We start from the raw sequence: 23828 nt of genomic DNA on the forward strand, positions 1-23828 counted from the left end.
TGCTACCCTATTGTAATATCATAAACCCTCAGATCATGACCTTTGATTGTATTCCATCCGATGGTCCAGATCTGTGCATTCTGGCACACAATAGTTAGTAAAAACAAAATAACCTAACCCTATATATATATATATATATATATATATATATATATATATATATATATATATATATATATATATATATATATATAGAATTACTGTTGATGATCCCAAGTATTGCACGAGATCTAAGAACATGACAGAGGTGACATGTGAAATAATAGTAACTGTATGGAATTAAGGAACAACATGCTAAATTGTCGAATTATGTGTTTATCAGTCTTTTTTTTCTACAAGTTTTATATCTTTTATCAAATATGGAAGTAAATTGATAAGCCCCAACTTAGCCTTGCTTTTAGTAGATTTGCTTTATTAGAAGTTTCAGGGGTAGTTTGGTCTTTTTGGTATTTTATCTGTTATTGGTTATGTGGGAGCACTAACCTTGTCCCGGGTCTGTTTTTTGGACCACTTCCCTGAGTCTTGTTTAGTATTTATCTCCCTGTAGGATTTTGTTTTGAGTAGCTAAGAATTAATCTGTAAGAGAGCTTTGTTCTTCTTTTGGAGAGACTCTCGCCTCTAGAATTGTGAGAAAACTATCTTTATGAATATTATCAAGAATTTCTGTTAGTAAGAGTGTTACAATGCCTGGGTTTACAATAGATTCAACAAGGATCTATCACTTTTATATTAATTGCTCTTGCTTAATTTAATTAATATAAGCAAATGACCATTTTGCCCTTTTTTGATTAACAAGTAGAAATAGAGGCTTTAACGATGGACCTGGGACCACATTTAGAGCTCCATTTAATGGAGGTAGCCTTGCACCAGGTTGCAAAGATAATGCACTTCTGATTAAATTTTTAGCATTTTCTGAAAAAGCATCTGATGGAAGTAATCAGAAACTATAGAATGAGTTTCAGTATTGGTTGTGGTTAATTGGTTATATAGAGATGGTGGAAGCCTCTCTATTACTTTATGCTACAAGTTAATAAAATCATGTTTTAATTATAGTATATTTTTTTTTGGAATAACACATTTATTAGAGTATTATTAAAGCATATGATAAGCAGTGCTTATTTGGAATGGATTCAAAAATATTACTGGATTTATTATTTATTTTTTTTACCTTTTTTATGTTGTAGTTACATGGGACAAAAGAGTGTGGTCTGTTGCTGTTAGGATACCTTTAAAAATTAGCCATAGTGATAAGTATTCCTCTAAATGTTCATATTCCAGGTCCTTGATTTCATGGTCATGTATGATCATATTGATGATGTCGTATTGGAGGCACTGTTTTATCAGGATATGATTGCATAGCTGCGGTTATGGTCCTCTCAAAATATAGTTATGATGACCTTTTTGCCCCAGGAAGAACATTGCTGCAAATACTAATTCAGAAGCTCACATGATCTTTAGAATGCTTTTGATGTGAAATTTAAGCTTCTTTTGAAAAGTTTCTTTTTTTGGTTTAGTATTGCATTATGTGTTCTACTTAAGTTTTTGATATTTTCCCTCTTGTACTTTTGCTTGCTACATGTTAGCCTTTAATATTATATTTTTTCCGTTAAAAAAAGATGTTCAAGTGAACCATCCACATGGATAATTTTTTTATTGTAAGTACATATTTTATTTTGAACTAAAGTAAACGACTCTATAAATAAACCAAAAGTGATTGGTTTTGAACTAAAATAAACTGTATTTCACGATCAAAGATGTCATATTTTACCAAAAGGAATTACAGTAAGGATGAAATTCCATGAAAAAAATAAGCATCAAATTAACGTTCAAACTACTAATACTCTTGCCAAATAAATAAAAACAAAAATGAAGTGAATTTTCATTTTTCAAATTAATTGGTAGCTCCAAAAAAAATACCATTTTCACGATTCAGTATAAAGATACCCTTTTGGGTTTCAGATTGGTCCATAAAAGAAGAAATAAAACCAATTAAGGCAACATTTATTAATGCAAATTCTAGAATTACTTAAACTTTAATAATAATATATTGTTATTTATTGCTTTTTTGCAAAATAAAAAAATGTTCATATACACAGATTGCTGAAAAGTTTGTGTTTGTATGCATTTGTATGATTGGAACAAATGAACGATATAAGTACAAAAAATAATGAATTTCATTGTACAATGCTATAATTGGAACAAATGAAAGTACGAGGTTATACAAAATAAAAAATAAAAAAAATAAAACGATCTATTGTTTTTAAGTCAATATACTCAACCAAAGATCCATTTATTGAAAAGTTGAGGGCTAAGAGGGGAAGAAACTGATCACACTCTTGGTAGGTATGTCACTAATTTTTTGGAAGTTAATTTACTATTCATTGATTTTTAGGCCGAATGAACTCCGGCTAATCATGGATGACAAGAGAAAAGAGATTGAATCGCTACAAGAGGCATTGGGAATGTTGTGGGCGCCAATCAATGGGGACGCTGATAGAAGTTTTATTCTCATTTTAGGAAGAGCTCAATAATGTTGTTAGTCATGTATTTTAATATTACCAAGTTACCCTTGAACGTATATAGAATATGATCGTGATCTTTGTCCTTTTATCTATAGATCAAGAGTCTGATTTATAGCAATTAACATAAAAGTATTAACCAGGAAAAGATTATCATTATAGAGATTAAACAACTTGAAGGTCTAAGAGACAAAGTCATTGCAAATGCTGCAAGGTGGGCTTAAACTGAAAATTTTGTAGGTGAAAGAGATTCAGTTATGGTAGTTCTCCTTCCAAGAGTGTTTCAATTATGGTAGTTCTCCTTATTCCCACACTTTCTCAACCTCCTTCAAAGAGTGTTTCAGTTATGGTAGTTAACTAATGAGTGTGTGATGTTATACAAGAAAGTAAAATCAATATGTTGTTTTTACATAATGTGGTTGATTATTGATAATGATTTGTCTATTATGAGTTTGATTTCTTTACTTCAACCGGATGCAAGGAAAAGCTTATTTGATGATCTTCATGGACAATGTATTTATTTTTGAGTAAGAAATACCTTTAGTTACTTATCTAAATATTTTTAGTAAATATGTTAGAAACTACATTCATTTGATAAAAAACAAAATCAATCCATTTTCTTTAAATTCGTCAACCCGACCAACAGGCGGTTGTAACACTAGTTATATTGGGGCCTGTGGGTTTGGATTGAGGTCAAGTCCCAATGTGCATGTCAAAAGTTATTACGATATGAAGATAATAAATTCTATTTTACGATACTAAAATCGGTTACTAAGAACTTTATTATGGATGATCGTATGGTATGGATCGAAATTGACGACCTTCCCTTGTGCGCTTGGTCTTCACAAGTGTTATAGAAGGTAGCCGGGCATTGGGGTGAGGTTATGTTTATTGATGATGACATGGATGAGGATATTAGTATGGGTAGAGTTTGTATGTAAACAAAACATAAACACATAATTACTGATATCATATGGTGGAGGGGGAGAAATATGAAGTTAGGGTGCGTGAGATTTCTGGAGGGGCTCCAACGATTCTCAAATGTGAACTGACAAGCCTTTCATGTTCTAATGATGAATTTAAGGAGGTTTACTCTTCGAATGACGATCAAGAACAAATGAATGATGATGTCGGAGATGAGTTTGGTAATGATGAAAATATCCAAATTGAAGTATCAAGTATGAAACATAATATTGAGGTCTCTCGAGAAGAAGAAAAGAAAGACAGTTGTCTGATAAAAGATGCATCGGAAGAGGAGGGTGAGCATGTAAGAGAATCAAAAAGGTGTGGAGATAGAGTAGTTGAAAGTGAACATGACAATGTGATTAAAGAAAGGGGAGGACTCCTGATGACAAACGAAGGAGTTCTTGCCATCAATCATCAAAATCCATTTCAAAACCTCCGGGTTTTGATGGTTTGAAGTTTGGAAATGTCGGTTCAAATGAAACTAGAAAGCAATAGAAAACGGTGGGGCGTTCTTACTCTAAAAAAAATAACCAAATTTCTGCTTCTTTTTCAGCTACCTTAGATGGAAGAAAAAAGGGATTGTAGGAGAGTAATGGTGTGGAAAAGAAGTGTATTAATGAAGAATTGATCATTAATCATTTTGTTCGTCAAATTAAAATTGGAAAGGTGTGGGGTGTAGATATGGAGGGTACTAACCGTGATTTGTTTAAATATATTAATAGAATGGGTGTGCAAAAAGGTAATCCATGAATATCTTGTCTTTAAATGTTTGTGGTGTAAGGATTGCAGTGTAGAGGAGGAAAATCAAGCAATTATGTATTAGGAATGGGGTTACTTTTTTGGGTCTTCAAGAAACAAGGATGTTAAATATTGATTTGTTTAAAATTAAAAGTATGTGGGGGTAATTATAATTTTGATTTTGCAACTAGTAAGTCTCGAGGTCGTTCGGGGGGAATATTATCTATTTGGGATCCGACTGTTTTTAAAAAACATTCGGTTTCTGGTTTGGAAAATTGCTTGTTGGTGGAAGGTGAATGGGTGTTTAATGAAGTGAAAAGTTGCATGGTTAATGTGTATGCATTGCAAGATGATAGGAAAAAGAGAGTTATGGGACCATTTATTGAGAATTATGAATATGAAACCGGGATTTTATGTTCTTTTTGGCGATTTCAATGCGGTACGGTTTACATCGGAACAACTTGGTTCTCAGTTTTCTCAATTAAGAGCCACAAACTTTAATAATTTTATTATTGATGCCGGTCTTTTTGATATTCCGATGGGTGGTTTTAATTTTACGCGGGTTAGTAAAAATGGCGAAAAATTAAAAAAATTAGATCGCTTTCTTGTTTTGGAAGAGTTCATGGATATTGTTCTGATTCTTACTGTTATGTATTTGTGAAAGACAATATCGGATCATCGGCCTATTTTATTGAAGCAAGAAGGGAGAGATTATGGCCCTCTTCCATTCAAAATGTTGAACTCTTGGATGGAACGGGAGGATTTTAATAGCATCGTTTCAAATTGTTGGGGTTCTAGTAATAGCAATTCCAATGAAAATCCACATATTACTTTCAAGAATAAGTTAAACAATTAAAGAATGTTTTCAAAGTTACTCATGGTGACAGGAGACGTGGCCTTTTGGATCAAAAGCAACATTTGGAAAATCAATTGGAAAGAATTGATAAAATTATAGATGGAGGTGGGACCACTGAGTCTCTAATTTTCGAGAGAAGAGAGATTGTGCAACAAATGTTAGAGTTGGAAAAAAATGATGCTTCTTATTTACTTCAAAAAGTTAAAATTAAATAGGGAGATCAAGGGGATGACAACACTAAATTTTTCCATACTATGTTAAAGAGGAAAAAAAGAATTCTAGTGATAAATGGTATTAAGGTTGATGGGGATTGGATAACGGACTCGCTGACATTGATGTTTTTTGATTTTTATAAAGCGAAGTTCCAAAAGTTTGAAGGGGTGCCGATTTTAAGACGTAGTCAGAGATTCAACTCTCTTGATTCAACTCAGGTGGAGACATTAGAAGCGAGATTCACAATGGAGGTGATAAAAGATGTTGTTTGGTCGTGTGGTGGGGAAAAATCTCCAGGACCTGACAGTTTCACTTTCGTGTTTCCGAAGAAGAATTGGGAGTGTGTCAAGTTTGATGTGATGGCATTTATGAATGTTTTTTTTGACAAGGCTTATATTCCTTTTGGGTGTAATTCTTCGTTCATCACACTTATCCCTAAGGTGGATAGTCCTATGTTGGTTATGATCGATCAGTCTCATTGACATGCAATATAAAATCATCTCTAAGGTTATTGCAAGCCGGCTTGCTTTGGTTATCGATTCAGTGATTAGTTTTGAAAAATCCGCTTTTGTCAAAACTAGCCAAATACTTGATGGGCTCTTAATGGTGAATGAGGTGATAGAGTGGTATAAGAAGAAAAATAAGAAATTATTAATTTTCAAGATTGACTTTGAAAAAACTTATCACTCTTTATGTTGGGATTACTTGTATCAAATGTTACAATTCATGGTTTTGGTGATAGATGGAAGGGGTGGATCCGAGCTTGTCTTTATTCGGAAAAAGCATATGTGATGGTTAATGGAAGCCCTTCTAAAGAGTTCCAACTAGAAAGAGGTCTTAGACAAGGAGATCCTCTTTCTCCTTTTTTGTTTATCTTTGCCATGGAAGGATTACATGTTGCTTTGGAAGATTCAAAAGATGAAGGTTTTTTGTACGACGTTGCGCTGGGCTCTAATAATTTTATTGTTTCTCATATTTTCTATGCAAACGATGTATTGTTGTTGGGAAAGTGGGATAAGATGAATTTGGAAAACATGGTAATGGTGTTGAACTGCTTCTTCATGGTTTCGGGTTTACAGGTGAACCTTCATAAATCCATTTTTTATGGTTGAGGGGTTATCTATAACCAAGTAGAGGAGATGGCGAGGGTTACTATTTGTGCTCCTGTGAAATTGCCTTTTAAATACTTGGGCCTTCCGGTGAAAGATAATACGTGTAGAGTTCAAATCTAACAAGGAATTATTGATTGCATTAAAAAGAAGTTAGCCTCATGGAAATTGAAAATGTTGTCTATAGGTGGGCGTTCCATGCTTCTTTCCTCTGTTCTTGGGTCGTTGGGGTTATACTTCATGTCTACGTTTCTATGCCGGTTCAACGCAAGAAGATGTTGGAATCTCTCAGAGCCCAGTTTTTTTGGGGAGCTGAAGAGGGTTCTATAAAGATTCATTGGGTTGCTTGGGATTTAGTTATCGCTCCAAAGGATCAAGGCGGGGTTGGAATCGCTAGTTTGGAGTGTTTTAACTATGCACTCCTTCAGAAGTGGGGATGGCGTTTTCTCACTGAACCGAATTCCATGTGGCATAAGGTTATTATTGCATTTCATGGTAATTGTTATCATCCTCATTTTGGTAGGTCTAGTCCTGGAAATGGTGTGTGGGGTCGTATTATAAAATCTTGGGATATAATGAACGATAAAAGTGTAATTCTTTATTCTACGGCTCTCCGAAAGATAGGAGATGGAAATTCTACTGTTTTTTTGGAAGGATTACTGGTGTGGAGGCATCCCTTTGGCTCTTTAGTTTCAAGTGTTGTTTTGCCTTGACTATAACCAAAATTGTTTGGTTAGTGAGAGATGTCGTGATGGTTTCTATGTTTGGAATTGGAGTCGAGACCTTCATGAAGGTGTGGAACTTTCTCAATTTCAAGATCTTTGAGTTTTAGTGAAAGGTGGACGGTTAGGAATGGAGGAAGATAAATGGTGGTGGGATTTTGATGATGACAATAGTTTCTCAGTGAAAGCTACTCGAAGATGTATTGAGCAAATATTGTTACCATATGTGGATTGCATTATGATTTGGAATGTTCTGTTGCCTAGGAAGGTAAACATATTTATATTGCACGTTTTATATGATCGTCTCCCTTTGAGGACGAACTTGGTTACTAAGGGTATTGATGTCCCGTCCATTTTATGCCCTCTTTGTTGTTCTAATGTTGAAAACTTGAAGCACTTGTTTGGGGAATGTGAAATTGCAGCGCGTACATGGGCTTCTGTTTCTCAATGGGTGGAAATGCAAGTTCCTTCTCATTTGTGTATTTCGATTTTACTTTCTTGGCCAAAATCTTTGATAATTACTAAACTAAGAAGAGAACTCCTTCAAGTGATTGTGCAAACTACTTTGTTGGTTCTCTGGAAGTATAGAAACAATGTGCTATTTAGGAATAATGGCAAAGGGAAGGAGATGATTTTTAATATGGTGGTAGATTATTCTTTTTTGTGCTTTTCTAGTAGGAATCGAAATGCTTTTATGTCTTGGTCTGAGTGGTTAAATAACCCTTTAAATAACCCTTTAATTTCTTTGTAATTGTTTTTTTACTCTGGCTCCTTGCTAGTTGCTTTTAATAAAATTTTTAGCGTTAAAAAAAAAGCGATAGACAGAATGTGCCAAAGTCAAAACAAAATCGGTGGGAAATTGAACACACTAATTTCATATACTTGAAGTAATATAGCGCAGACTAAAAAATATTAATCCTAGTGTAACGGAAAAATCTAAAATAGGAAGAAATACATATCGATTGAATATTGTTTGTACCTTCTTGAACCTCTTCTCATGCAACACGTTCCCCCTCCATCTCCATTGATCTAAAGCAGAAAACCAAACACCCTAGGTTATTCTCATATAATTAACATTTATATCTCCATCAATCATGTCTACTCTCCAACTCTATCTCACTTGGTTGGAAATCAAACAAAACACTATGCCGAATCCGCAAAATCAAATCGCACATTCCTTGTCAAAAATCAAACAAGAAAATGGTTAATAGTAGCAAAATTAGAGAAAGTAATTTTCGAATAAAAAATTGTTACATATGAAGATTTACCTCTCATTTAATATGAAAAATGATGCATTAAAAAGTACATCCAACTTCATCAGATGATTTTAATTAGCTCTTCAATCCAACTGTGAACTCAAACAAATTTCTAAATCCAGTTTAAAAATAACAAAAAATAATTGCCAAATAAAACATCCAATTGATTATACATAAGAAATATTTATGGATGAAAAACTTACCAATGAGTGGAATATGAGATTCTAAATTTGAAAAAAAGCAGAATAACATTAAATGTGTGCGTATATTTAGGAGATATTAACAGAAACCATTTTGAAATGACAATGCTAAGAAATCGGAAGAGATGGGTACTTTGGATTGAGCGGGAAAACCATGAAATAGGTAAATCATATGCCACATGGAAAATAACGTAAATCAGAAAGCCTAGAAATTACCACGTGTCAAATAGCCTAGCTAGAAAGGGGACATGTGAAAGTTTTTGGCTTTGTTTATTATAGGATATATATATATATATATATATATATATATATATATATATATATATATAGAGAGAGAGAGAGAGAGAGAGAAAGAGAAAGCGATAGAAAGAGCATGCTAAATGTACTATAAGTAACTATAAGTATGATTGCAACAAATTGTATGTATATATGTAAGATGTAAGAAATACCACAAATTAAGTAATCATTGTTAAAGTGCTATTAATGTTGGTGCTTTATTCGAGTTCCATTCAAGATGCAGTATAGTGAAAACCAAAACAAAATCACAAAACTAATTTTTCACCAAGCTTCCATGCAATTCATTTAAATATAATAAGCGATGTAGAGAATGATACCTCACTCAAACATCAAAGAATGTTGGTATTTGTCAAAAGTTATGCTTAGTGTTTGTAAGTTGGTGAACTCTTCCTCAATCTTTGCCTTGAAGGCTCCCAAGTTACAAATGACACAATTGTCTCACTGTCAAGTGTTTTCTTATTAATGATAAGATTACATAAACAAGATTGATCTATCTACTCCTAGTTGATAGGAATATTGTTGTATTTGAATTACCCTTATCATGTATGTTCTATTCATTATAAATATCAATATACCTTACACTCCACATATTATTGGAGATGAATAATAATTACTCTTGTTTGGTATCAGCCATATCCAATCCTCTTTTACTCATCGTTTCTAAGTCGGCCCTACTTCTCCTATTTCCTTCTCGATCACCATGGCTAATGGCAGTACCTCCAACGATGATACCCTCTCTCTCTCTCTCTCAATACTATCTTGTACATTCTTACTATTAAGCTCTCTTCATGGAACTATATTCTATGGAAAAACCAAATCATTCCCTTCTCAAATATCAAAACCTTTTCACACATCAATGGTGATTCCATTTGTCCCTCTGAGACGATTTTGGTTGAAACAAGTCTTATACTAATTCACTTGTACTAGATGAGGCTGATCGGTGTGAACTTCTAATCCTCCGGACCTTTCTCACTGAAGAGGCTATTGCATGAAGAGGCTATTGCAAAGATTTTAGGTCACCCGACTACTCGAGAAGAGTGGACCACCCTTGAGTCGACCTACAAGCATGACTCAGTTGAATGAAAGCAAAATATGAAAGATTCGTTAAGGCAACTTCAAAAAGGTTCGTCTATTGTCTCCGATTATGATAAAAAAGTTAAATCAATTTGTGATCAGCTTGCAACAATTGGACAACCGGTGGATGAGTCCAACAAATCTCACTGATTTTTATGTGCTCTTGGTCCATATTTTGAGACATTTTCAATAGCTCATAGGGCTATCAAACCAAGACCTCATTTCCGTGATCTTCTCTCACAAGCTGAAGGGCACAAATTGTTTATTCGCTATGTTCATGGTACCAACACACTGTAGGTCGCAGTCAATGCCAAAGAATCTTGATCCTCTAACAGCTCCACCCATGACTCTTTCTCTCGCGGTGGTAGACGGGGGAGTGGTTGTTGCCTTCCTCATTGTTAGCTATGTCGAAAAGATGGGCATTCTGCTTCCCAATGACCAAATCTTTTTTACTTCTGCAACTCGTGGTCCTACTCTTGATGCAAACTTAGCCCATGCCTTTACTGCTAAGTGTAATGTTCATGATAACTCCTCTGATTGGTATGTTGATTTTGGCGCTTCTACACACATGACACCATCGGCTACTAATCTTACCACCTCCACTCCATACAATGGGAATAAATATGTCGCTTTTGAAAATGGTAATATTCTAAATATCTCTCAAATTGGTAAATCATCTCTTACATAAGATATTAATCTAGCAAATGTTCTTTTGGTTCCAAAACTTACCAAGAATATTCTTTCCATAAGTGCATTAACATATGATTCTCCTATTGATGTTTTGTTTTCTAATCATAAATTTGCAATTCAGTAACAACACACCAAAGAGCATGGTTGATAATGGGCTCTATGTGCTTAGCATGGTCATAAAGCTTTGGTTGCTCAACTAAACTCAAATCGGTTGTGTGTGTCTTATGAGCTCTGGCATAGCCGTCTAGGACATGTTTCGTTTTCTACTATTTCTTTGTTATATAAACATGGTAATTTGTTTGTTACTTCTCTTTTACCTAAACCTGGTGTTTACTCATCTTGTGAGATTTCTAAAAGTCATGAGCTTCTGTTTCCTTTAAACGAAAAACAATCTTTGCATGTGTTGAATATGATACATTGTGATTTGTGAGACCCTTTAACTGTTTGTTTCATCTATATATGGTTATATGAATTTTTTTTTGCCGATGAATTCTCTCCATTTACTTGGTTCTATCCCTTAAAGCACAAATCTGATTTTGCCATAGTTCTTAAATTTTTTTGGCATTTGTTCAAACTCAATTTTCTTGCTAGAGTATGAGATGTGATTAATTACCATAAAATTAAACTTGGTTTGCATGTCTAACGGATATTTTTAACACTTGGGTGATAATCAATCAATAAAAAGTGAGTTGAAAATCGAAATAGTTCTCACTTTTATAAGGTCTGTTCTGTATTTTTTCAAAGTGTAGGGGTAAAACCAGAACTTCTTTTCACTAATACTCCAATAGTATACTTTTGCGTCGAATGTGAGTTTCGTGTAGTGTTTTCGAGGGGGAAACCAGCGTGGAGTCGGTTGCTGGCTGCCGCCGTAGAAATGGTGAAAGAAGGAGAAACTCAATGTAAAATTCCCTCAAAACGGAGAAAGCTTCAGAAAATCGGAGATGAATCGGAAGATGATCGAATCAGCATGTTGCCAGATTGCGTGCTTGTTGAAATCCTGTCTCGTTTACCCTACACAAAAGACGCGATTAGAACAGGTACACTCTCTAAACGATGGGAACATCTTTGGACTTTGCTTCCTATTCTAGTTTTTAAACATGATCAGAATAATCTCCCATGGTCCGATTTCGTTTTAACGGTTGACAAAACCCTAACTCAATGTTGCCCATTGAAGCTCAAGAAATTCGTAGTGAATACCAGTACTTATAGCGGATTCGAATCACAAGTCAACAACTGGATTCGTTATGCTATAAGATGTAACGTTGAAGAGCTTGATTTAACATTAGGTGGTGTGTCAATAGAAGCTGAATTTATGGTAGATCAAGTTTTTTTCATAAGTTCATGTTTTACACATCTGACATTAGAAGGGTGCATACTGAATCCAACTGGGGCGATTAGTTGGAAAAATCTTAGGAGTTTGTGTATTTCCAATGGGAAATTAGATGAAGATTTGATTGAAAACATATTATATGGTAGTCCTCTATTGGAAACTTTGGAATTGGAATGGTGCTATGGCTATAAGCGCCTCAATATTACTTCAAAAAGCGTAAAGAAGTTGGTGGTATCTGAATACTATGATCCTAAATACTTTTATGATGATCTTCACGATACTCTTGAAATCAATGCTCCGAATATTTTATCACTAACAATCAAAGGTGATATGTTATTGGAGAAGCTTTCTTGGACAAATGTGTTTTCTTTAGTCAAAGCTGACTTAGATTATACAAAGATGCGGCATTTGTGTAGAACATCTAAAGGAAGGAAGCTTAAAAGATTTATTCTAAACCACCTCTATCTCAAGGAGCTTAAAATTGGAAGTTTCTGTTCTAAGGTAAAATTCTTTTCCTCTGACAATTTATATCTTTATAAAAATCATAGAATCATTAGCTTTATTAGTACTTTACTGTTTATAGACCATTAATAATGTGTTTGTTTCTGCTTCTTGGGTTTCTGTATATTCTTACCACATGTCATAGCTATATTGTTGCTTGCAGTATTCATAAGTAATACATAGATGCAATGCATCGATCTAATTTTTGTTATCCTTTTCACTTGTATTTTTTTGTTGGTAGGTTGTGCCTCATTTGGAAGCTAAAGGTTTTGTTGTTCCATCAAATATCACACCTCCTGGTGTTACTTATAATTGGTCTAGTGAGAGTGAGAGTGAGAGTGAAAGTGAGAGAGAGAGTGAGGATGATTCAGAGTGATTCAGTTGAAAGTAGAGACTGGTGATGCATTGAATTCTTGTTTAGACATTTTTGTTGTTGTGAAATATTTTCATCTTTTGTGTTTTGGATCATTTCTTACTTAAAATTATCGATCGATTGACCGTCTAATGTGATCTTTCTTTATTTGGTCAATGCATTATTAGTTGTTACTCCAACGCATTTATTTTAGTTTATAAGCTTCATTTTTGTTTGTAGTTTCCATTCTTTATGATTTATGGCATTTTCTTGAGCAATTCAAATATTTCATATCCGTTTAAAATATCAATTCAACTGTTTGTTATACTCTTCCCGACAAACGGTCATGAAACCTTACCTAACATGGAAAATCATATCATCATTAGCTTTAATAGTACTTTATTGGTTAACCTTTTTTTTTTTTAACTAACCTTCACTCAAGTCTAAATTTTGTACTTAGGGGTGTTGAAAGGTTACGTGTGCGTTTATTTACGGAAAAACTGGGCGTTTTTTGGAAAAAATTTCCGAGAAAAATAAGAAGTTTTAAAATGCATTTAGTTCGTGTATTTTTCTAAATTTTTAATGGAAAATGAAATTTTTTTGTTTTCTAAAATTCTAAAGAAGTTTGAAATTTTTGGAAAACTGATAATCATTGTTTTCCATATTTTTTTAATTCCAAATTTTTTCTAAAATATTACACACCCACTTCCACCCTACTCACCTCTACCTACCCCTACCTTTACACCCCAACCCACTACACCCCTACCTACCCACACCCACCCCCAAACCCCCCCCCCCCACACACACACACATATATACACCCAAATGCCCCCACAAGCACACATATACCCCTAGAAAGACACCCCCCCCTCCACACCCACAAACACTCACCCACACCCACGCCCACCCTGCCCCCATAAACACAAACTTACACCTACCCCCCACAAACACCCCCCCCCCCCACACACACACACTCATACACAACCATAAACATACACTGACCCCCACCCACTCCCCCCCCCCCCCCACACACACATCCACACCCACCCCACTCACCCAAAAACACCCAGCCACACACCCACCCTAACCCTAACTCCCAACCCCACCCATAACCCCCCCCCCCCACACACACACACACACAAACATACATACCCACAAACACAAACATACACCCACCCACCCAACACCACAACCACAATCACCAAACTACCATCACCATCACCATCACCACTACCCCATCACCAGTATAACCACCACCATCGTCACTGCCATCACCACCACTCCCACAAATTACCGCTGCCACCACCACCGTACGTAATCACCACCACAACCGCCACCCTGATGTCACCATCACCACCACTGTCGCCATCATCGACACCACCATTGCCAGCCGTAGCCGCCACCGTCCCCACCCCACCCTACCACCGCTATCATTATCTAAAAATGAAAATGGATAAAAAAATACATATCTAAACACGTTTTCTAATTTTTTAAACTGAAAATGTAAAATAAATAAGTTTTAACTAAACGCGTTTTCTAAATTTTCCAATGAAAACTGAACACGGAAAACATAAACCGAAAAGGAAAACGAAAAAGGGAAAATGAAAACTGTTTTTCCGTAAGTAAACACAACCTACATTTTTCCATGAAATATGAAAATTCTTGATGTTATATCACCTTCATACTCTGATAATGATTCACTGTCTATGATAGTGATTAAGTTTGAGAGGTATTCTTGTTTGATCGTGGTCGTAAAGGTGATGATGTTAATTGATTAATGTTGCTTGTAATATATGTTTAAGCTGCACATTGTCAAAGGAATTACAAATGCATATAAATTTGTTACTCCATGGAATTTTGAATTGAGCATTCTCAATAGTGATGTTTGTAAATACGATTGGCACTCTATGAATTTTTTCAATTTCCCATATCGACCATAATCTTCACTCCACAAGTTTAAATCCATAATGTTTCACTTTTATTTAGTTTTGGTTGGAAATGATCACCTTTTTCCACAAAATAGCAACATACTTTGGGTGTTATCAAAGTTACAAACTTAGCCCATAGAACACCATTTTCATCAAGTTTTCCATTTGATAGAACTAATTTATCATCAAAATAATTTGGTATTTAAACACAAATTTTCAATAGCATGCAAGTAGTTGTTGTACAAAAGAACTAATTAAGAGATAAATCTTAAATTACTCGACTATCCTTAGCTTTGATCAACTGATTATCTGATTATGATCATGATTTTTGGTACAATTTCTTGTGCTTTCATTATTTGTGTATTTTTTTCACAACTTCAAACCACATTAATAATCTTAGTTATCATCGTACAAGAAGTGAGATGAGCTTCTTTCATTATTTATGATCATTATTCGTGTATTACTTTATTGATTATCATTTGTTAAGTCTCTTTTTTTTTTTTTCTAAAGTTTAAATGTTCGATTGGTCTAATCCATATATGCTTTTGTTAAATTAACATTATTAATGACAAAACTATTGGAATCCTAAGTTTGAGGATAAATCAATCCAATTTAGGCAACTAGGTTTTAGGAAACTATTTTAACAAGTCGGTTCCTAGTTTCCATATTCTATTTCACAAGTCGGTGATTAGAATCTATATATACATATCTATAATCGAGTTTATGATTATGAGAACAATTGTAATTAGCTTTTGAGTTTATTTTCCTAATAAAATAAATAAGGTATTTTGATTTTGTTCTTGTTCACTTTAATTGGTATCAGAGCCAAGGAACGGATGGCTGTGAGATCGATTTTGTTACTTGTTGAAGAGGACGCAGAGCCTCCTACGGTGAGAGTGAAGGAGATTGGGTCAACTACAGTAGGATGTCCCATGCTGAACTCAACAAATTACACGGTCTGGTCACTAAGGATGAAATTGGTATTGAGAATTCACAAGGCCTAGACCATAATTGATCCAGGAACAAAACAAAACGAAGAAAATGCTATCTGGCAATTGGATTGATCTACCAAGCGATACTATAATCACTAATTATGCAACTAGGAGATGTTGAATCAGCTAAAACGCTTTGGAATTCGATCAAAGCAAGGCATGTTGACGTTGATCGGGTGAAAGAATGTAACATACACGTTCAGTTATCGTGTTATGTATTTTTAAAAGTGAACAATAATATGAAATATTATATGAAATTTAAGTATTGAGTTCTAACAAATCGTCTTTCCTAGAAATGAAGTAAAACTATGTTTAGAATCAATCGGAAAATATTGGAAGTCTTATGAGATTCCAATCAAAAGACAAATATCGAAATTTAACGAGAATATAAATTTTGAAATAAGTGAAATTTTATTATTAAAAGTTGTAAAGAATCTCATTAGAAACATTTAGATGAAAACCTTATCGAAATCTGGGTTATAACGAAGAAGTTATGACCAATCGAAGATCCGCGTCAAAACCGACACGACGCCGTATATCGTAAAAAGTGAGTTTTCGATAAACTACTTTTTAGCCTTAGTAATCTAAATGAAAGTCGTAGTATTTTTTAAACCGGGAACTTTCATAAAAAGAACGTCAAAATATGACTTCGTATGAGGAAGTTATGATTTTTCTAAGTTTCGGTATAGCAGTAGACAACTAAAAACTCGAAATAAAGATCGAGTGTTTTTTAGCCAACACAACCTAAACGAGAATTGAAGATCTCGTCGATTGTAGTTCAATGATAAAAAGATAGAAGAAAATGGACGTCAGATGAAGAACTTAATATTTTTTAACAGACTTTTCGTGTCCCGATGTGTTAAAAATATAATAATAAAAATGAATTCAAAATTCGCCGATGGAGTCTAAACGAAAGTTGTAGAGCATAATTTCACCTTGCTGTGGTGGTTAAAAATGAATGTTGAAAGAATAATCGTCATTTCTTGCTCCTTCGAATGAGAATTCTTCGATGATTACGGACGAAGCTTTGGCTCAAAAATTTTCAATTCAACCTCCATGAGTCTCATCTACATCTAAATTCACTTTTCAAGACAAAACAAAAACTAAAAGAAAACTTTGCACACAATATATTTGAATTTTTCATATTTTCTAGAAAAATAAAAACAGAAACAAAAATATTTTTGGATTTTTGATTTTTCTGAACGAAAAATAAAACAGAATATAACACTATTTTTGGATTTTAATTTTCTAATTTTATTTGATTTTTTAAATTTTCTTATTTTTGTGTGATTTTTAAAATTTTCTGATTCTCCCCCTAAATTTGTTCATAGAGGAAAACTATGAACAAATTTAACAAAAACAAAAATATTTGAGATCAAAGTTGTGAGACGGTCTTAACTTTGTTTATCAGTACCTTCACCTTCATGAATAGATCTGGTCAATTGTCGGTATTGTGGTCCACTTAAACACGAAGGATATCGACAAACTTTTCCAAATATACCATTTAGCTAACGACGACCACGGGTATTGTTGTCCACTTAAATTAAGTAGTGAGATCTACAGACAACCTCTTAAATTGTAACGACGTGAAATTTAAAACAATTTTTCATTTTTCAAACAAAACATGTCTCATACAAATCATCTCAAAAACTCAAATGTATCAAATGATATCACGATAAAACATATCCTAGAATCTCAAATATAAAATCCTCTATCAGTGTGTACAAATCATGTCTGCGCCTTCCCGCGATCCTCGCTAGTACCTGAAATACATATCACATAACACAGTAAGCATAAATGCTTAGCGGGTTCCCCAAAATACACATACAGCACATAAGCCAATCGAGGCTATAACTCGGTATGACCCTCCAGTCAATGTGTCTCAGCGGGACCGTCCATTCCCATAGCTCATTGGACCTTCTGGTCCGGTCTAGCTCATTGGACCCTTCGGTCCGGTCTGATCGAGGACCCTCTGGCCTCATGAGTCGTTGGACCCTCTGGTCCGATCTATATAACACATAGCATACATATAACACAATGCACATAAATCTCAAACATACACATACACATACGACCCTCCAGTCTGCACATAGATACCATTCAAGGTAATGTATAGTGAGAAGACTCACCTTGTATGATGTCTAGTAACTCACGTGCTCGATATCACCAAACTCGAAACAATGACCTAGCTCCCGCCTAATTATATAAAGTAATTACCTCAAATCAATAACGGCTCTCAAGGCTAGACAAATCCCTTCCTATGTTCTCTTAAAATGCTAAAAGACCATTTTACCCCTCTAAATGTCCAAAAGTCCAAATGTTGACCAAACCCTAAAAGTCAACGAAAGTCCAGAATCGGGGCCATCCAGAATCGGGGTACTCGACCTCCTACGTGGTGCGTACTGGGATTTATGCCCAGCGTAGGTCCCAGTTTCATGCTCTTAATGGTTTTTGGTCTGAAACGGTTAACACACAAACTCATATTCCATATCTAGTCCTTATAATGTCTCTTAACCCATAAATTCAGTGACTTTAAGCCTTTGCATGGCTGTAAAGGTCACCAACACCCAAATCTTACCACTTCCTTCCTTAAGAGACTCATAATGTAACACCCTCTTCTGGATTATTTTGTGATTTAAGGCCCGTGGGCCTTAATCCGAGTATGAGAAGGTTTTGAGGCGTTGAAAGAGAAACGTTATGCCCTTTTGGGATGTATGTGAGGGAGGTTGTGTGATAAAAGAGTTCGGTTTGTGCTTTAGAGCCCAGATATATTGTTATGGCGCTGGTTCGGGATTTTCATGAATTTTGGATTTGAGTTTGAGTGGGATTCGGTAGTAATAAAGTTGATAGAAGTGTAGGGCTTCTCTTTAGCTTTCCGTGGATATAAGGATCGTCGGAAACGGACTTATAACAAAGAAGTTATGGCCTTCAGAAGTTTTGTGGTTTAGCCGAGTACGCTGGGCAAAATTTAGAGTACACTGGGCGTAATTTGGAGTACGTTGGGCGTATTGACCAGGGAGGGTCGCGAATGTTTTTCAGAGTACACTGGGCGTACCATTTGAACGCTGGGCGTACGCGAAATAGACCTGAACGTTATTTTAGGGTCTTAGACCCTATTTAAGGTCCTTATCTCATAACCTAACCCTAATACCTTCAACCTCCATCCCTCTAAACCCTAGAAATTGACCCTAAGCCTCCATTTGAGTGATTCTTGAGCATTTTGGTGATTTAGTGAGTTTTTGGTGCATATTGTGGAAGAAGGAGTTTCTTGAGGAAGCATTTCTAGGCTTAGAGCTTGTGGATCCAATCCCTAATCATGTTGATCTAGCTCCAGAAAGCATAAAGTTTGGATCTTGGTGGTTTTCTCATATGGATCTAGTGGGGTGATGACTTATTATGATTGGCCTTTGAAGAAGAAGGAGCTTTGAAAGAGAATAGCTTGAGCATCTAGCTTTTAGATCTATGATCTACTCTTGTTGGTGCATCTTCCAGAGGCATCAAGTTTGAAACTTGCTTATTGTTGTACTAGTTTTGTTTTTGGTCCATTCTGGGGGGGGGGGGGGGGGTTGGTCCTAAAGATTGAAGCTTTATGAGTTGTTAAGCTCCATAGCCTAATATATGTCCCTTTAAGTGTTTCTAGTGGAAAGGATTCATAAAAATGAGTCCTTGGATGTTGGAATCAAACCATGCATGAGATGTTAGAATTTTGGGTAGTAAAGAGTGAGAGTTTTTGTGTTTGGGACTTGATCAGCCATGCAAAGGCTTAAAGTCACGAGCTTTATTGAGTGTGAGCCTTGATGGAATCTAGATCTAAGAGTATAGCTATGGTCTTAACTGATTAAGACCAAAAGAGTTGAAAAGGTAAATCTGGGCGTACGCTGAGCGTAAAACTAGTGTGCCCCGCGTATAAGGTTGGTGTCCCCGATCAGGATTCGTGTACGATGGAGTACGCTGAGTGTACCAAGGGAGGTACGCCCCGCGTAACCCCACTGTGGACTTTTTGGGCTAAGTCTTATTGGGCCTTAAGTGTTGGGCCTGGAGTTTGGGCTTGTTGTGCTGGAGATTTGGACCAAAGGAATATGTATATGTGCCTTGGGACCTTGAGTTGGGCTTGCCTCTTGGACTTGAGAGTTAGGCCTCGATAGAGTCCATTTATTATTGGGCCCAATGGGTTTTGGGGTTATTTATGGACTAGTTAGTGGACTACCTTTAGACCTAGAGAATGAGGGTAGGGACTTAGATCCTAATTTTAGATCATTGTAAATATGGCTTAGAGGTAGAGGCTGGTGCGCAACGGCGACATTTGTTGGAGCCGTTCATCATTCGAAGTGAGTCTTCTCACTATACACTACCTAGAGTGGTATTTATGTGTATACCGAAGGGTCTTGTATGCTATGTGTATGTATGAGATTATGTGCATTTTGTTGTATATATGCCATATGTTGTATAGACCAGACCGGAGGGTCTGACGATATAGACCGGAGTGAAGGGTCCAAGGATGCATACTGGACCGAAGGGTCCGACGAGCTATGACCGGACCAGAGGGTCCAACGAGCTACGGGACTGGAGGGTCTCGCTGAGAAACATTGACCGGAGGGTCGTACTGTAGCCTCGAGTGGCGTATGTGTTGTACGTGGTATTTTGGGGAACTCACTAAGCTTCGTGCTTACTGTGTTATGTGTTATATGTTTCAGGTTCTTATCAGGATCGCGGGAAGGCGGCGGCTCGATTGTACACACCAGAGAAAAGAGTCACAAATAGGGATCCTGGATTTTGATAATATTTTGAAAACTTTGTTGACTATTAAATGGTGGTTATGTAAAATGACATGTGTTTTATGAAATTAAAAATGAAAATTTTGTTTGAAAATTTACGGTGTTACAAGTTGGTATCAGAGCCTTGGTTTGAGGGATTCGGATACACCTTCGGGTATGTCTGGACTCAAACTGAGGATTTGAGAAAAGTTTTCAAAAGGAATGATTTTTCTAAAAGTGAGTAAGAGAATTTTATGAGAAAGGGGAAACGAGCAGTGTGTACAATCAGCCAGCACCAGAACGATGATTTCCCAAAATATCCTTACGTTGTGTGTTATGAATGATATGTGATATGTTATGCATGCTAGAGATTAGGCTAGGTACTTCATATTTTATGGCTAGAGTGGCCTGATTTGTAATGCCTTAGCCTAGGAGTTATTGTTATCTATGATTTGCTTTTGAGTATGTGCGGAGTACGAGTATCCAACATGAATCCTTTTTAGAGAGGGATCTAAGTTGAGGAGTAATCTAGGATGGATACCTAGATGAGCAGTTGAGGAGCCTACTGAGAAGATAGTCGGATACCAGCGAGGGGTGGAGTTGCTTGATCTCGATGATATCTTTTGAGTACGAGTGTAGCAAGCGGAGTTGTAACCTAGAGTGGTGATACGGGTTGATAGAGATTATTCGATGCCCGAATGCTGCTTGCTTTGTGCTTTGTGGAACTCTCGATGATGGGAGTTAGCTGCTAAGTGAATATGACGATATTCAGGAGGTAGACGGCTGTCATCATTAGGAGTTCTTCAGCAGCTGATGGCAGAGAAGTGTGAGCACCTAGGAAGAGCCTAGGGGGTGACCGTGGTCAGATGAGTGCGCCGACAGGGTAGAGCTTTTCGCTAAGGAGCAAACACATGTAACAGGATGGACGAACGATAAAGTTGAGCAGCTACTTAGGAAATCATGGATGGTCCGTGTGGAAAGTATGGGTAGATGTGGCAGGTAGTATGGGCCTGTACCACTGAAAGCAGAGGACCCATACTTGATGCAGGGAGTATTCTGGAGATTTTAAGTAGCAGATTAAGAGGTGAAGTCATGGTTCGAATACCATGATTGGTAGCAGGTTAAGAAGTGATTTCATGGTTCGAGTACCATGATTGGCAGCAGGTTGTTAAGTGATGTCATGGTTCGAGTACAATGACCATGGTGGGTGGTTAGTGTTACTGGTTCTACCAGTTATTCCGTTATGTTTGGTTATACTGAGATCAGATATGAAAGGGTATGGGCCCAGAGGGCCAATTTGAATGAATTTCGATGGACCATACCTTGAGAGGGAAATCGAGTTAGTTCCCGAGGAATTTTTGGTGAGATGTCATTTGGAGTCGCAAGACTCAAGGATAAGTAGAGGTGGTATTTTTTTTTTTGAGAATTGCAGTCTGAGCTGAGCAGTCGGCCGATAGCAGAGATACCAGTTTCTGTGACCAAAGTTGTGCTATTTTCTGTGAGAAGCAGGAGGGATATTGAGAGAGTATTTAGGCAGTATATTTACTGCGAGGTATTCTTATCCCATGAGAGAGTCATTAGTGGGGCTAAGATGGATAAGAACAAAGAGGTGCTTTATTGAGAGTGATGTATTATTATTATTATTATTATTATTATTATTATTATTATTATTATTATTATTATTATTATTGTTGTTGTTGTTGTTGTTGTTGTTGTTATTGTTGTTATTATTATTATTATTGTTGTTGTTATTGTTGTTGTTGTTGTTATTATTATTATTATTATTATTATTATTATTATTATTATTATTATTATTATTTTGGCAGTTCCCGGTTGCTAAGAGGAGTATATCGGGGCGGTGGCCCCCGTGGTCTATGTTGTGTATCGACAACGAGAGTGAGGTCTATTGCTTTTTTGAGTATTTCCGATTTGGGAAAACGGGTCGCGGAGTCAGAGTCGAGGTGTGTGATTGTGCATCATTTCCAGACCGAGAGTCAGATCTAATTCGAAGCATTAGGGTACCCGACGGTTTGTCGGTTTGAAGCATTGAGATGAATAGAGGCAGTCACGCTGGGAGGATCCTGAGCTTTTTGGTCAAATTTGGGATATGTGGAGTTTCTTGGTTTCCATCGGGAAGATCATTAAAGCTATTATGTGACACATTCGAAGAGTCAAGTGTGATATACCTGGTGAAACACTCTATGGAATAGATTGTTGGTATACCAATTGTGATGGTTCGAACCCTGAGTGGGGGATAACTGGGTATTCTATTGAGAGGATCAGTAATCCGTTAAAGTGCGGTTATAGGATTGGTTATGAAGATTTGCAGTGCGGACACATGAAACCTGGGTATTTGGTGAAAGATGTGAGGTTCGATGCAAGATGATGTATGTGTATGTGCTTGAGAAATGGTGAGTGAATCCACGACGGTTGGTCGTTGGTCAGAGAATTTCTTATGGTTAGGGATTTTTCCTCCGTGTTTCAATGTGTGAGATGGGAATATTTCGAGGTTCTGAGTGCTTGAGTGGAAGAGGGTATCAGGGTACTACGGGGAGCCGAAGTACTCACTAGTCAGCAAGAGAGTGTCATGATACTGTGGGGAGCCGCAGTATTCGCTGGTTAGCGAGAGAGTCTGGTCATACTGCAGGGAGCCGTAGTATCTACCAGCCAATGAGATGATGTGGCGATACTGCGGGGAGCCATAGTATTTGCCAAGCAGTGAGGGAGCATTGTGAAACTGAGGGGAGCCGTAGCTTTCACTGGTCAGTGAGAGAGTGTTGTGGAACTGCGGGGAACCATAGTTTTCACTAGCCAGAGCATGATGCAGAGGAGTTCCTAGGCTTGGGTAGCCTTATCAGTGAGTCTGTGGGAATCTGGTAGACAGGACATGGGCACGACTGGGATCTCCCTAATGGTCGGGAGTCGTATTTTGAGTTAAGTTGTGGTTATCACATTGAGAAGGAATTGGATGTAGTGATGTACGCAAAAGTTATGAGTCATAGGTTATGAGTTGAGAGCTTCGTTGGGACGAGTGATTCCAATTTCGCGCCGAGCCAGAATCTTGAGTTTGATTTGGCTCTAATGGTGTAATGCGAAGGCAAGATGAGATTCCGAGCTTAAAGGTGGGTTACTTTTGAGGGGTATTGTGTGTCATCTAATGTTTTAGACCTGTGTGGGTCAGTTCGTTTGTATGGGACGGAACGCGAGATGTATGAAGCTAATGAGTAGTAGACAACAGGGGTCGAGGGTGAGACGATTTCAATTGGGATTGTAGTTTTCGCTTGGGGTAAAGCGAACTTTGTGACTTATGTGTCACGATGGGCCGAGATAG

The 23828-nt window shown here is 36.5% G+C and overlaps 3 protein-coding genes across 3 annotated transcripts; all 3 read left to right on the forward strand.

Annotated features, from left to right (window-relative positions):
- Positions 1-4614: 4614 nt before the first annotated feature.
- On the forward strand, positions 4615-6404 carry LOC145063862 (uncharacterized). Its single transcript, XM_079011434.1, has 5 exons — positions 4615-4785; positions 4888-5066; positions 5111-5279; positions 5343-5641; positions 6035-6404. Exons 1-5 carry the CDS (start codon positions 4615-4617, stop codon positions 6402-6404), a joined length of 1188 nt encoding a protein of 395 aa, XP_078867560.1.
- A 158-nt stretch (positions 6405-6562) lies between these two features.
- Positions 6563-7114, forward strand: LOC145063863 (putative mitochondrial protein AtMg00310). The gene has a single exon (XM_079011435.1). It carries the CDS (start codon positions 6563-6565, stop codon positions 7112-7114), a length of 552 nt encoding a protein of 183 aa, XP_078867561.1.
- Positions 7115-11481: 4367 nt separating this feature from the next.
- Positions 11482-12847, forward strand: LOC145063864 (F-box/LRR-repeat protein 25-like). The gene is made up of 3 exons (XM_079011437.1): positions 11482-12471; positions 12554-12592; positions 12713-12847. Exons 1-3 carry the CDS (start codon positions 11515-11517, stop codon positions 12845-12847), a joined length of 1131 nt encoding a protein of 376 aa, XP_078867563.1. The 5' UTR covers positions 11482-11514.
- The last annotated feature ends 10981 nt before the right edge of the window (positions 12848-23828 follow it).

The sequence above is a fragment of the Lactuca serriola genome, chromosome 7 (genome assembly GCF_051521515.1).
Source record: "Lactuca serriola cultivar US96UC23 chromosome 7, Lser_US96UC23_V15, whole genome shotgun sequence".
NCBI classification, from domain to species: Eukaryota; Viridiplantae; Streptophyta; class Magnoliopsida; order Asterales; family Asteraceae; genus Lactuca; species Lactuca serriola.

Bases quoted from the DNA above. Each gene is read 5' to 3' on its own strand.
- LOC145063862 (XM_079011434.1), top strand. From the start codon at position 4,615: ATGAATATGAAACCGGGATTTTATGTTCTTTTTGGCGATTTCAATGCG. The intron at 5,067-5,110 runs GTTAAACAATTA...TCATGGTGACAG, and splicing joins CATATTACTTTCAAGAATAA to GAGACGTGGCCTTTTGGATC. The intron at 5,642-6,034 runs GTTTGATGTGAT...TTTTGGTGATAG, and splicing joins AAGAATTGGGAGTGTGTCAA to ATGGAAGGGGTGGATCCGAG.
- LOC145063863 (XM_079011435.1), top strand. From the start codon at position 6,563: ATGGAAATTGAAAATGTTGTCTATAGGTGGGCGTTCCATGCTTCTTTC.
- LOC145063864 (XM_079011437.1), top strand. From the start codon at position 11,515: ATGGTGAAAGAAGGAGAAACTCAATGTAAAATTCCCTCAAAACGGAGA. The intron at 12,472-12,553 runs GTAAAATTCTTT...TACTGTTTATAG, and splicing joins TTGGAAGTTTCTGTTCTAAG to ACCATTAATAATGTGTTTGT. The intron at 12,593-12,712 runs GTATATTCTTAC...TTTTGTTGGTAG, and splicing joins TTTCTGCTTCTTGGGTTTCT to GTTGTGCCTCATTTGGAAGC.